Here is a 15,016-nt window from a genome sequence, read left to right as displayed (position 1 = left end):
CTTTGCCTGTGTGTGCACACTTTTAATGAAAGCTTCACTGTCTCAGAGTCTAATGCTCTAACAGCTTCTTTGAACAGAGACTCAGCACCATATTTAACAAGCAAGGGGAGAATGAACAGAGACTCTATTTTGAAGGATGTTGATTATCTGTTTTGAGCTTATTTGTATTATCATGCAGCGACGTTATTCGACACAGTTGAAGTTGGACTCAGAGTGATATTTAACAAACAAAGTGAGAATGGTCTGGTTTATTAAAGCCATTGCAATTTCACAACAGAAACAGTAGAGAGCCACACACACACACACACATTATCTTACATTACACAATCACTCACCCAAAGCTACCATGTCACTATGCGTTAGTGCGTGTCTAACATTATATATTCCAAAATAAGATAACTAAAGTGGTTTACTCTGTAGGACATGTATTTTTCTAAATTAGGATTTGTGAACCACAGCTTGGTTGATAATGTGTTTGTATCTTTGTAGATGGTTGTACCTGGTTGGCCTTTTTTTATATGAGCTGAAAACTAACCACTAATGCTGAAATGGTCAGTGAAACATTTAAAGCGCACCTTGGACAGCAGTAGCCTAAAGGAAGCCATTTTGTTAAGCTGGCACCATGCACACCAAGCACATAGGCTCCCAGCATTTGCCATCTTGTGTTTTGGCTGGGTGACCTGCTGTGTGCCTGCCTATTCACATGGTTTGGGATCTAGGGTGTGGTACATATTATCAGCCTGCCTATCCACATGGTTTGGGATCTAGGGTGTGGTACATATTATCAGCCTGCCTATCCACATAGTTTGGGATCTAGGGTGTGGTACATATTATCAGCCTGCCTATTTACACTATTTGGGATCTAGGGTGTGGTACACATCATCAGCCTGCCTATTTACACGGTTTGGGATCTAGGGTGTGGTACACATCATCAGCCTGCCTGCTGCTGACGTCCAGCTGCTGGTAGATGTTCTCAGAGGGATGGTCATCGGGGATGGGTGTCACGTAGTCACCACCAGGAGGGTCGGAGGGGATGGGTGTCACGTAGTCAGCAGCAGGAGGGTGGGTGGGGTCGGGTTGGAGATTCTGATAAACACACTTGAGCTGGGGCCTGGGGGGGTCCAAACTCATCTGGATGGATTCGGCACGATCACCAGCAGTCGTCAGGAGTGACATGAAATCAAGATTGAGCAACCGTCAGGGACTATTCATTTAAGAACGTCAACGTTCAGAAACGTACACGTGTTAACAGAGCGTTATTGGATGTTTGCATTAGGGATCCAGCTGGTGACTGAGTCGGCAGGTAACCGTAACTAGGCACGACAGCACTGATCCTTACTGATGTTGGGTGATGGTGGAGGTGATGGTTTCTTAATGCTAACTGGTAACTAACACGAAGAGAGGAGTAAACAAGCCCTGGTTTTTAACATGACCATGCTCAGACCAAACCACGATTTAGCGTCTCAAACTCCTACTAGTAAATTACCTCTAGCGTATGTCTTTTAAAAGGTTACAGACTCATTTGTTTTTAATGTATTTTTCTTTAGAATGATATGTTATAACTGTAATAAACCAGAAATAAATACAATGTCAGATACAATTCCATCTCTGTTATGCTGTGTTATAAAGTAGAAATATATGCATCTCCATTGCTTGATAATGCTTTATAACTGCTATTGAAAAGCAGAATCATGTAGATCTCCATAGTATTAGAGTGTGTTATAAGTTTTGTTATGAAGAACCCAGTAGGTATTTTCACTCACCGCTGATGGGGAAGCTGCTCTGACCTGAGGTGGAGTCTGAATAACAGAGACATGCGCTGTGGATTGAAGAAATAAACCAGTAAAGTTGCATTAGAGCGTTTGGCCTGCCTTCATGTTGTGCACTAGAATTATGCTGTATTATACTGGAACAATGTTGCAATAACTATTTATAATTTGACTCATGGCATAATTTCAAATTAAGAGTGTGCTGTAACTACGTCCGACAACATCATTTGAGTTTTAATGCTGTAAGACAGCACAGGCCCCTTCCCCTCCTTCTGTCGACTTATATACTGTATATATATGGAGAGAGAGAGAGAGAGAGAGAGGGGGGGGGGGGGGAGGGAGAGAGAGAGTAGAGAGAGGGAGAGAGAAGGGGGGAGGGAGAGAGAGAGTAGAGAGAGGGAGAGAGAAAGAGAGGGAGAGAGAGAGAAAGAGGGAGAGAGAGAGAATGTGTGAGAGAGAGAGAGAGGGAGAGAGAGAGAGAGGGAGAGAGAAGGGGGAAGGGAGGGAGAGAGAGAGTAGAGAGAGGGAGAGAGAGAGAGGAAGAGAGAGAGAGATAAAGAGAGGGAGAGAGAGAGAAAGGGGAAAATGAGAGAGATGGTTCTCACATTGCCTGATTTTCACTCTACACCTGTGGATCACGACTCCTGATAATATAACAGCCACAACCAAGAACAACGGGATGCACACAGCCATGGCTGAAAAAGAAAAATACAAAATATAATATGAATATATAAGACAGAAAGAGAGAGAGAAAGAGAGAGAGGGAAAGAGAGAAAGAGAGAGAGACAGAGAGAGAGAGACAGAGAGAGAGAGAGAGAGAGAGACAGAGAGAGAGAGCAATGGATCAGAGAAAGCCTCACCTGTGGTCATTACTGCGGGTTCTTCTGTTCCACGCTCTGTTGTTGAAAACAAAAAAACAACCTCCTCATATCTCAGATTGATCTGACATTTGTTCACATCCTAATGACAACAGCAAAGAACATAACTTCCTTATATCTCAGACGGATCTGTCTGTTCCATATTTAACATTCATTAACATCCTAATGACGACAGCAAAAAACATAGCTTCCTCATATCTTAGACTGATTTGTCTGTTTCATATTTAACATTCATTAACATCCTCATGAAACAGCTACTGATACAACAGTAAACTACAGGCAGCCTCCTGTATCTGTACTATTATATCTCACTACTTTAGTGTATTTAATATTTTTAAGACATGTTGACAAGGGAAAGCTTTAAAATGGAAGATAAGTCCTCTCACCGACGATGCGCAGTTTCACCTCTGTTGTCATGGCGATCCCTCCAAGAAACCCCCGGTCCTCACGCCACACCAGTGGAGCCCAGCATCGTCAGGGGTCAGGTTCCCGATGGTCACGCTGAAGACGTGTGCTTTGTTGTCGTCGATCAGGGAATACCTTGAGTTGGGCTGAGGCGACTGAGAGGATATGAGATGAGGACATGCTGGCATGACCTGCTGTTTGTAGAAGTACTTGATGCTGTTGTTACCGGCGGCTGGGTATTTGCAGTCGATGACAACGTCCTCACCCACAGAAGCAGTCTTCACGACGGATGGCATGTAAACTGGATCTAACCGTTGAGCAAACAGATTGAAAAGAGATTTGCAGCAGGTCAGTCCAGTGGTTTCAGTAAGCACACAGTAAGCGGTGATGGGGGCAAACTCACCTGTATTTACTTCCAGTGTTTTTGTGGTGTTTGCGTAAACATTGGGAGCCTTCTCTACAAGACACATATACGTCCCAGAATCCTCATTTGTGAGTGCGGTGATGAGAATGCGGAAGTATCCGTTGCTCGTGTCGAACAGAGAGAAACGGTTGTCAGTTGGGGGAGGGATTGCGTTGGATAAGCAGGACTTGTCATCAGCCTTGCAGAAGTATTTCTTCTTGTGTTTGTCTTCTGCTTTATAACTGCACTCAAAAAGGATGGCTCCTCCAACAAAAGCTTTCAGTAAAGTAGCGCCCATTACTCACTTTGGAACTAAAGTAACAGAAAAAATTCCAGATGTTATGCACTTCTTAAAATCACGAAATTATAATTTTGCACAAAACCGATTGACAGGAAAATATACTATCTACACAGTCAATTGACATCTTAGAAGCATGCGCAGTTTACACAGACCAAAAAAAAAGAAGAAGAAATTACAAACAAACTAATTTCAATATTTTGTATATCTCTAGCAGTATGCATTGTGACATGTTACAAACCTAATGCTAACCCTCAGTACACTTCCTAAAGTGTACTTTGTATCTAACCATACTTAAAATCAGCTGTGACATCAAATTTTAAAGGTTTTGAACTGAAGTGTTACTTGTTTACCTGAGCTGGACTGAAGTGACTGAACGGTGAGATGGAGGAAGGCTGACTGCAGCGGGTGACTGGTGGTGTTCATGTCAGTAAGCTCTGTCCCCTCCTCTCGTAACCCATGGCAGCCAGGCTTTGTTGTGAAATGTGTTCCTTTTTGCTCGTAGTGACGAAAGTGTTTCTCAACTTCTCTCGTTTCCCCTTTCCCTCTAAGGCTTGGACAGCTTTCAGAGATGCAGTTCAAACAAGTACCTCAAATACCTTCAAATAAAGTCAAATACATTATGTGTGTTTGTGTGTGTTTACCATACATTATAGTCCTTCTTTAAGCATGAAAATATGTGTTTGTGTGTGTTCACCATACATTATCGTCCTTCTTTAAGCATTTTGATTTGGTATCTAAAAAGACGATAAAAGAAGAAAACAAAGCTTCATGTTCCATTTTCTGCAGAAACTAAAAGACGCACACACACACACACACACACACACACACGCACACAGGCACGCACACACACACACACACACACACGCACACAGGCAGGCAAACACAAACGCACATAGGCAGGCACACACACACACACACACACACACACACACACACACACACACACACACACACACAAACCCACACACTGTCTGGTGGTGGTTGTCAGTTCAGCTCTCTCAGTGTGTTGGTGCACCTCTCTTTCTGTACAACCCTGGGCTGCACAGTGATGTAGATCAGAGAGGGCTCCACCTCTGGATGAACAGGGGAACTACAAAAGAAAACACATCAACAAAGTAATCAACACTGACATGGATTGTGCTGTAATATGTATTCTTAAAAAAGGTGTACTCACTAAAACTGTGTGTTTAAGTCTCTTTTACACATCCATGGAGCCAACAATTAATGAAATGCTTCTTTCAGAAGAGGCTTGTAATTACCATCCCAACTTAAGCATGATTGATGTTGTCATTCACTATTATGTTTATTGTCCTAAGTCCAGCTTGAATTGAATACATGTTGATGTTTTTGTAGTCACATGAGGCAAAAGGTAAAATCACCACAACTGACTTTGGTGCCTTTCGTTTATGAGGGACAAACTTTTCCTCCTTAATCCCACCCAAGAGAAGCTGTGAAATTATCTAAAATGCATACATGTAAATATATGGATAACAGAGAAAGATGGTCTTACATGTTCTATCATTTAACAAAACCTTCAATATTTCACCAATCAGAACACGTAGAATAAGATAAAACAGTTCTGCTGTAGGTAGGTTGGCGTGGGGACAGTGGGGTGACAAGCTGTTCCTCTATGTGGTTACCATGGTGACCAGGAGACTGCAGTGTATTTTCCTCATAGTACTTTACAACTTTACAAATTAAAGTTGCTAGTAACATCTCTGCTTATTTGCATTGCACCTTATTGTACCATAAGGCTTTTGTCTAGAAGCTACAGCATCCTAGTTAAGAAGGTCGGTAGCTACATCGCTAAATGTATTAAAATGAATCTGCATTGGAAATTCATATGGAGGCTTAAGATGCTTTTATAATTAACAGTTTATTATCTGGAGAAGCTGGGGATGGCCCCTAGAAACACAAGAAACAAACATTTAAATATGTTGCACACTTTATTAAATCAAATAAGCAAACCATGAGGGCAAACACGCAAATGCATTTTTAAAATATATATTAGGGCTAAATAGACTGGCATGCAGTATGTATTATAAGCAGAGTAGAGTTTGGGCACAATAGTTTGGAGACCCAGTAGTCAAGAAAAGCAGAGCAATTCCAACAATATTGCATGAAAAGGAGACACTAATGATTTAAGTCGACCTCTGCTATATCGTAAACTGAATTATTCAAACATATCAATAGAAAGATACTATTTCTACTCAGTACAAGCCTGTATAAGAATCCATAGCAATGAGCTAAAGCATGTTACTCAACAAAATGGGTGCAGTCATGCTTCAGGACTGAGCTCATGAATTTTCTGCATGTGTGGATGAGAATGACAGAATGAGATTAAGAGGTATTTGGCATTAGGGTTTGGTAAACTGCATCAGGTTGGGTGGTGTTGGGGTTCAGGCTCTGATAAACTGTATCAGGTTGGGTGGTGTTGGGGTTCAGGCTCTGGTAAACTGTATCAGGTTGGGTGGTGTTGGGGTTCAGGCTCTGGTAAACTGCATCAGGTTGGGTGGTGTTGAGGTTCAGGCTCTGATAAACTGCCTCAGGTTGGGTGGTGTTGGGATCCAGGCTCTGGTAATCTGCATCAGGTTGGGTGGTGTTGGGGTTCAGTCTCTGGTAAACTGCATCAGGTTGGGTGGTGTTGGGGTTCAGGCTCTGGTAAACTGCATCAGGTTGGGTGGTGTTGGGGTTCACGTTCTGATAATCTGCATCAGGTTTGTTGGTGTTGGGGTTCAGGCTCTGGCCAGCTGAACTCATCTGGATGATGTTAGGGTTCTGTTTATTGCCAACAGAATCACTGGCATCCTTAGAAAGAAGACACAAATAAATCACAAGCATGCATAAACATTAATATTATCACGGGCAGTAAACACTTGGACACTGTCCACATGTCCTCTGTCTCACCTGTTCATTCCTTCCTTGTGCCAACATCTCTTTCTTGCATTTCTTGCTGCAACCACAACACACAAAACTAGGATTTAGTGTCATGATCTTTTCAGTAAAAGGCATCAATCACTAGTGTCCTCATTTAAAACTGCTGTCTGTCCTTAAAATGGCGTTAAACACGTCTATGGTCCAAAGCGACGTACAAGGGAGAGAACAGAACGTCTATGGTCACACCAACTTAAAATGCCGTTAAACACGTCTATGGTCACACCAACTTGGACAGACACGATTCTCTCTGTCACCGCCACTCACCTCAGCCAGAATACCCCACAGAAGAGACCCAGTAGTCCACAGACAGAGACTGTTATCACAGCAGTCAATACAGGAATCTTCGCTCCTGCTACAGATTCATCTGACATGAGGAAGGTGAGGAGAAACATCATAAGTAAAGACTTCTTAAGCAGTTATTATCGTAAGCACAGAGAGTTAGAGATGCACTGATACCTTCCATGATTGACACAGCAGTAGAGTCCTCAGCTCCATGTTTATTCCGGGCCTCACAGTAGTAATGTCCACCATCCTCAGAGCTGATGTTAGTGATGCTGTACTGCTGTCCTGATCCTACTGGAGTGGACTCACCCACCTTAAACCAGGTGTAGATCTCCACTGGTGGGTTGGCATCACTGCTGCAGGTCAGAGTCACTGTGTTGCCAATGGCAATAACACTATCATGAGAAAATAAAACTGTTGTTTTCTTTGGGCGATCTGGAAGAAAATAGAATATTTACATAATATAAGCATTTCATTACCATAGAAATGTATTTCATTTCAAAGACTACAAATCCATGTGGTCCATGTGATCCATTCATCACACCACAATATACATAGAGAGTTATTGGCCATTCTGTTCCTAATTTTAAAGTTAATTTCCAGAAATACTCACATGAAACCTGGACAGACACAGCAGGAGAATCCTGTTGACCAATCCTGTTGGCTGCTTGACAGAGATACTCTCCACGGTCCTCAGAACGGATCTTGCTGAAGATGAGTGTCTTTTCCTTTCCTGACTTCAGTTGTACAGCTCCACTCTTCTTGATCCAGGTGTATGTGTGTACTGGTGGGTCAGCTTCACTCATGCAGGTCAGAGTCACTGTGCTTCCCTCAGTCATTTCACCAGATGCATCAGACTCGATTCTTGTGTTCTTTGGAGAATCTGCAAAAACATAACATGTCCATATATAACATGAAATTACAGCTATACTCCAGTTAACCCAATGTCCTCATCTGCAGTTGCTTCATTAAAAAAAAAAAAACACTTGACACTTGAAACATTAAACTCACTGTTACGAATCCCCCCCAAACCAGAGACCATAACAAAATGAAGCCACAGTGTTGGGTTTGGTTTACAAAAGTATACATTTACTACAATCAAAGAAAGCCCCAAAATCCCGGACAAAACAAGGTGGTTAGAAGACTGACAGGAAAAAAGGAAAAAGAAAACCTCACGCTTACTGTGCTGGTGGTGTGAAATTGCCTGGCTCCCGTGCCCGACGTACAATTCACGAGACAGGCAAAACAAAAAGTGAGTCTTCCGATGTCCAACTTATTTAAGGAAGCATCTGAGCTCCCGACGAGATGCAGGAGGAGGATAGTTTAGAACGGCCTCAATTTTCGAATGTACAGGGCGCACTTGACCGCCACCAACCACTTTGCCAAGGTACACAACGGTGGCCGGGCCAAACTCGCACTTCGCCAGGTTTATGGTCAGATTTGCAGCAGACAACCGCTCGAGTGAGTCTTCCGATGTCCAACTTATTTACCTACCCTAACTAACTACCACTAATAAAGTGCCGAAAATAACCACCCACGTCACAAGAAACAATACCCGGAATATTTGTCCGAACAGAGAGTTCAAGGGAACGGTATCTCGATTATAATAATAATAATTGTGTGCCAGCGTCTGTTCTTTTGCGAGGCGAGAGCGAGCGTCCATCTTGGGAACTGCGTGGCTTTTATCCGTGTAGGCCGGTCCCAGTAATCACAGGACCACGCCCAGTCTCCACCTATAGCAAAACGCACAGACCAACGCAGGAAGCAACCAGAAACCCAGGACTATGTAACACTCACATAAAACACGCAGTGATGTAAATGGAGAGGCGGTGGAACCATAAGTGTTAGTGGCCTGACAGCTGTACTCTCCTCTTTCCTCATAGCGGACAGGACTGAAGGATAACGTCTCACTGTTGCTCAGATGTGTGTACCTCCCGTTCTTGTACCATCTGTAGTAATATGCTGGTGGGTTGGCATCAGTGCGGCAGGTCAGAGTCACTCTGCTTCCCTCAGTTATCTGCCCACGAGGCTCAATCACAACCACTGTATTCTTTGGACGGTCTAAGCAGAAAACAGAGTAATTACTAAGATCACTATGCCAAAAGCAAAGTCCGACCCCAATCATTTCTTGAAACTTAAATGTACTAATCAAAAGAATAGGACTTAATAATAATACAAACATTTAGTCCATAATATCTCAAGTCACCTGTTACAAAATGTGGCTGATTTTCCAAAAGTGTCATAAAGGCTACTCACATGAAACATGGAGTTGCACAGTAGATGAGTACCGGAAGCTACATTCGTACTCTGACCAACATTGATATTGTCCACTGTCTTCAGGTCTGATGTGTTTGATGGTGTATGTTTTTCCACTCCCCATGGCTATACGATTATAACTCTTGTACCAGCTGTAGCTCCTCACTGGTAGATCAGATGTGCTGGTGCAGGTCAGAGTCACGTCTGTGCCTTCCTGTATGTCACCAGGGGGACTGATGGACACTGATGTCTGTGGGGCGTCTGTGATAGAGAATATTACATGTCTGATTACATGTGTCACTAAGAGGAAATGTTTAACACATGCAGAACAAGAGTGTGATTCCCTTTACCTAAGACATACAAGACTGACAAACATGAACTACTGTAGGCTGTATTCACACACATGCACACACATGAAAACATGTAAACACACACACACATACACACACACATATAACAACACATACTGTACATGAAAAAGATACATTTTAAACAAGCATACTGAGATTTAGTTTGTCTTTACCTTTAACATCCAGATAAATCCCTGGTGTTCCAATCCACTTCTGGCCACTTCTGGATGTTGTTATCTTGAAGTAATACTCACCAATATCTGATGTAGTCAATGATTTTATATGTAAATTACATCTTGTAGTTCCCTGTTCACAGCCCACACTGATTCTGTTCCTGTACTCTGGGTCATCACGAAGAGGAGGAGGATCCTTATAGTTGTGTTTTGTCCAGTAAACTTCTGTGATGGTCAGGCCACTGGGGTAGGTGTAAGAGCAGGACAGGTCCACTGAAGACCCCACAAAAGCACAGGTGCTCTCAGACTTGTACGTGACGCTCCACTCCTCACCACACACACCTACAACAGATCACACACACAATGCACCGTTAAACAATGTCATATTTACAAAGGGTCTAACAGCAGTATTAGACTGTCTAAGTAGGCTACGTCTGAGGACAAGACTCTTTGGAGAGGAGGGCAGACATGACTAGCATGCTAATAGCCCTTCATTACTATAACATGACTATGTTGAGGTTCTGAATCTGCAATGTTAAACCAACAAACACAATGTCTGAAGTAAAATGGGAGGTGGTGTGAAGAGGGCATGTGTTGTAAGCTGAAGACCATGACAGAAGAGGAGTGGACAGGTGTAGAGATGTAGATGGTGCAGGAGATTAACCCCCACATCCTGTCTCCCTCCTCCTTCAAGTCATTTACAAATTACAAGTGTGACTAAGAAAAGTGAATGATGTGTAGGCATGTGCACACTCAAATACACACACACACACACACACACACACACACACATGCACACACACACACACACACACACACACACACACACACACACACACACACACACACATGCACACACACACACACACACATGCACACTCACACACATGCATGCACACTCAAATAAACACACACACACACAAACACACACACAAACACATGCACACACTGACACAAACCAACACACACATGCACAATCACACATATGCATGCACACTCAAATATACACACACACGCACACATGCACATTACACACATGCATGTACACTCAAATGCACACACACACACACACACACACACACACACACACACACACACACACACACACACACACACACACACACACATGCACACTGCTGTTTGTTCCTGTATCAAGTCAGTCAACCACAAGAGCTGTTTCTATTAATACACAGGCCTGCTCTTAGTCAGCACCTAGCAAAGTAAGACTCTGTTTAGTGAGCTGTTGCCTATTTACTGACTGAACTCAAAAGTCAGCATGGTGAACTCCTCATAAACACACACACATGCATACACTCTTATATATAAGAGTGCACGTATGTGTGTGTATGTGCATATACATACAAATATATATATTATGTATTATTATCATCTTTTAAATGATTAAAACGCAGTAAAGAAAAACAGGAAAATAGACAAAAGTGTTTAATTTACCTTGAATTGTGAGCAGAATCACCACAGAAAGAGACGTCACACAGCTCATCATCATCAACAGCAAACCCTAAACGTTTAGATCCAACAGATTCACTATCAGAAGTAGATCCAACTTGTTTAGTACAGCATGTTTGTTAGATCATGAAGTAAAACTGGGTACGACGTCAGTGGTGCAGTGATATTTTAAGTATACTTCCTAGAACATTGTCTAACCGTTCATCACGTTCTAACTTTCATAACGCAAGTTTGACTAAAGACATGTACGATTAAATACATCTTAAGGAGCTCTTACCTTTCCTCTATCCTTACACATATCATGACACCAAATGAAGACCTCTGACACAGACATAAACTTTTCTCGGCTGCAGCAAATGACACAGGAAGGAAATGCTACTCTGAATGATTTTTTTAGACTTATTCATTTGACCTCTTTCTGTGTCTTTTTTGTATTAGTGTTAACATTAGCAGAGCATTCTTCAACCTCGAAAAAATAATGACCATTACTACTCCAGAGAAAATAAGCTTCTGCTTCTCTCTCTCTCTCTCTCTCTCTCTCTCTGAGCGCATGTGTGAGTGAGTGGTCTGTGTACTGCGAGACCTATCATTGTGATTGGTGATTTGTCAGACACCCCCGCAGGCAGCTTCTGAGAGACACTTCTCAGACACTTTGGACAACATTGTAGCAGTAGCAGCAGCAGCAGTACTAGTGTTAGCAGTAGCAGTAGTATGCTAAATGACTAAATACTGAAGGGACCGGCATTTGAGATTTCATAGTTAATAAGGATATGCCATAGTCAATAATTCAATGTATCTTATACCTAGTTATAATTGTTACTTTATTTGGATTCCACTAGCATGTAAGCATTTCCTGGCTGAATATACTTGGTGTTGACCTGGGGAGTGAGGTGCGACATTGCTCTCCACCTTCCCCCCCAGGTCAAGACAAAGGCCCTTGTCTCCATGACCTATTTGAATAGACGGTAACACCCCTTAATATCAGTGTATTTAAAAGACTGTCCCTGAAGGAATAATTCAGATATGCTGAGGTGAAGCTCTGTGAGGGAGGGTGAATCTTCAAGTCTCTGTCTCAACAATGTTGGCCGCCATTATTCAAGAATAAACCTGAAGCCATGACTGACAAACCCAAGACAGAGTTTCCAATACATGGTATAAAACTAAATACTATCAATACTAGCGGTAGCGGTAGCGGTAGCAGTAGCAGTAACAGAAGCAGTAGCAGTAGCAGTAGCAGTAGCAGTAGTGATAGTAGTAGTAACACTACTAGGCTACTAAGGTAATTAGGGATTACTATTATCTCCCCCGGTTTTTTCTTTCACTGACATGGACACAGAGTGACATTGGGTCCAAGTTGCCTAGACAGGTGACACATTCACACCTTAACACACAGACCCTTTCTGAGAAGCACTGCTGTTTCTGAGAAGTCAAGAAACAGGAAGTTTGCTGCTGTGTCTTTAGCTGCCTTTATATTTTCTAAATTGTCTTGATAACTCAATATGCATTAACCAAGGAAATACAAACACACAGTTTTAATATGTTACAGGATAAGGTTTTCTATTCACAGGAACATAATCAATCTACTTCCTTGGACTTGTGAACATAATCACCAGAGAGATACAGACTACACAGATCCTCACAAAGACCAAAAACCCTGAACCCTGAGTCAACGCTCGTATTACTGCGTGCTCATTTAAATGATCAGTGCAGCACTTTATCTAAAACTCAACATGACAAGTATTGCTAGATTCTGTAGCATTGCATGTTTGTTAAAGATTTTAGTCAACACAGTGGAACAGATTCTTGCTTATCAACACAGTAGTGGAATGGCAACAGTCACTTGTTGACATGTTTCATATTCTGATATTTAAAAGCTCTTACCATGTTCTATTGTGTCCTCTGTGAGACTCCAGTCATGTCCTGCTCTGAGAGCAAATGAAGCTCTCTCACCAGGACCTTAACTATTCTTGGGGTGAGCTGGTGTCATCACACATTGCACAGAGTACAGTTTGGCAAGTAGGCAGGCTTGTGACTTCTTCATTTGACAGACTTGTGCTCAGAAACAGTCTTTCTTCATGTTTGCGGTTTTAACACGTCTTGTGAGATCTACTACACCACGGTTTACCTGGCATTTTAAACTATTATATAACTAACTTATACACACAACCACGCACTACATTTATCCATCTTTACATGTACACATATCAGATGTGTTTAAATCAGGGGAATAGCGTACTCACTTTGTGTTGCTGCTGCAGACTCACCGTGTGAAATAAGGACGTGTAGGCTGGCAGTAGGGGGCTAACCACAGGCGTCTGACATGCAAGCTTCCTGCCTACTTGCCAAACATTCCTCTGCAGCCACCAATCACTTGGTGAGGTGAGTGCAGACAACAGAAAGACACAACTGTCTGTCATCTGATGCATTTACTCCATTAAAGAAGTCAAGTAATGTTTAGGTATCTTGATAAATAGGGGGAAAGTTCAGGTACATTGAGAAAGAGGAGGAAAGTGTAGGTATCTTGAAAAATAGGAGGAAAGTTAAAAATAGAAAGACAATAACAGGAGAAAACAAAGCTTCATGTTCCATTTTTTGAATACTAAACTACTGAAACTAAAAGACGGGCACACACTCACACACACACACACACAGACACACACACACACACACACACACACACACACACACACACACACACACACACACACACACACACACACACACACACACACACACACAAACCCACACACTGTCTGGTGGTGGTTGTGTCAGTTCATCTCTTTCAGTGTGGTGGTGCACCTCTCTTTCTGTACAACCCTGGGCTGCACAGTGATGTAGATCAGAGAGGGCTCCACCTCTGGTTGAACAAGGGAACTACAAGAGGAAACACATCAACAAAGTAATCAATACTGACTTGGATCAAACATCACACACACACACACACACACACACACACACACACACACACACACACACACACACACACACACACACACACACACACACACACGCACACACACAAATGTTGTCTGTTTGACTGATATGAGGCTCTTGTGTTGTCTTCCATGCTGCAGAATACTCCAAGGTCGGTGACACCAGCTTAGTTAGTTTGACCATGAAGAGGACAAGAAGGATATAGCTGAAGAGTCCCTCTATTGACATCTGCAGTGCAATGAAACAGAGAAACAAGACCACTATTATAAATATTTTCTTTCACCTCATTATATTTGTGATTTAATCATTAATAAAGAGTTACAGTGCACATAACAGAACAACAAAACAGATAATGAATGCAATAATCAAATGTATGGTTTGGAAACCAGTTTAAAAGAAATGTAATTGTTTCACAGCACAGAATATCATCAAATGACAAAATACAACAATTCTCAATTCTGAACTGTAGATGGCAGTATGGCGTTCCTCACAACTCAGGCCAACAGACTCAGTGAAGAACTCCAAAGACTGTAGTGATCAGAAATACAAACGTCAGCGTCTGTATTTTAGTTGTCATTGCTGGTTGGTCATAGACCCACCCCTGTGCAGCCTTTTTGAACTGGACACTGGCGTACGGGACGTCGTCCCCTGAGCTCCTGCAGTCTCTCTGGAGCTGTGAGGCTGGATGGTGGAGTACTGAACATCATCCTCTGCTCCTCCTGTAGTCTCTCTGGACCCATGGGGCTGGATGGTGGAGTACTGAACATGAGCTGCCATCAACACCTGAGCGCTTGCTATAGGGGTTTCAGGATCTAAGACAATTTAAATTGGTATTGATGCTATATTTAAATAAATAAAATC

General features: G+C 42.4%; 3 protein-coding genes across 7 annotated transcripts; all 3 read right to left on the bottom strand.

Moving 5' to 3' along the window:
* Nucleotides 1-233: 233 nt before the first annotated feature.
* LOC122128796 lies at nt 234-4,538 on the bottom strand. 4 transcript variants are annotated; one of them, XM_042703613.1, is made up of 7 exons: nt 4,107-4,537; nt 3,456-3,767; nt 3,034-3,359; nt 2,630-2,665; nt 2,375-2,464; nt 1,764-1,819; nt 234-1,131 (listed from the first exon to the last, which is right to left on the bottom strand). In XM_042703613.1, the coding sequence occupies exons 3-7, from the start codon at nt 3,062-3,064 to the stop codon at nt 892-894; spliced, it is 453 nt and encodes a 150-aa protein (XP_042559547.1). In that variant the 5' UTR covers nt 3,065-3,359; nt 3,456-3,767; nt 4,107-4,537; the 3' UTR covers nt 234-891. The 4 variants fall into 4 exon arrangements, 3 of the variants coding, with proteins under 3 accessions (XP_042559547.1, XP_042559546.1, XP_042559548.1); XM_042703612.1 differs by having other exon boundaries at nt 234-1,163; nt 1,766-1,819; XM_042703614.1 differs by lacking the exon at nt 2,630-2,665 and having other exon boundaries at nt 234-1,163; nt 1,766-1,819; nt 4,107-4,538.
* A 1,496-nt stretch (nt 4,539-6,034) lies between these two features.
* Nucleotides 6,035-9,218, bottom strand: LOC122128750 (B-cell receptor CD22-like). The gene is made up of 8 exons (XM_042703485.1): nt 9,182-9,218; nt 8,887-9,036; nt 7,589-7,858; nt 7,150-7,410; nt 6,958-7,057; nt 6,664-6,709; nt 6,454-6,564; nt 6,035-6,064 (listed from the first exon to the last, which is right to left on the bottom strand). Exons 1-8 carry the CDS (start codon nt 9,216-9,218, stop codon nt 6,035-6,037), a joined length of 1,005 nt encoding a protein of 334 aa, XP_042559419.1.
* Nucleotides 8,779-13,211, bottom strand: LOC116219295 (sialoadhesin-like). Of its 2 annotated transcripts, none has more exons than XM_042703608.1 (4): nt 13,103-13,211; nt 11,207-11,273; nt 9,755-10,096; nt 8,779-9,492 (listed from the first exon to the last, which is right to left on the bottom strand). In XM_042703608.1, the coding sequence occupies exons 1-4, from the start codon at nt 13,103-13,105 to the stop codon at nt 9,224-9,226; spliced, it is 681 nt and encodes a 226-aa protein (XP_042559542.1). In that variant the 5' UTR covers nt 13,106-13,211; the 3' UTR covers nt 8,779-9,223. The 2 variants fall into 2 exon arrangements, with proteins under 2 accessions (XP_042559542.1, XP_042559541.1); XM_042703607.1 differs by lacking the exon at nt 13,103-13,211 and adding an exon at nt 11,499-11,578.
* Between the last annotated feature and the right edge of the window lie 1,805 nt (nt 13,212-15,016).

Source organism: Clupea harengus, chromosome 24, assembly GCF_900700415.2.
Source record: "Clupea harengus chromosome 24, Ch_v2.0.2, whole genome shotgun sequence".
Lineage (NCBI taxonomy): Eukaryota > Metazoa > Chordata > Actinopteri > Clupeiformes > Clupeidae > Clupea > Clupea harengus.
This window is presented reverse-complemented; position numbering and strand designations above follow the sequence as displayed.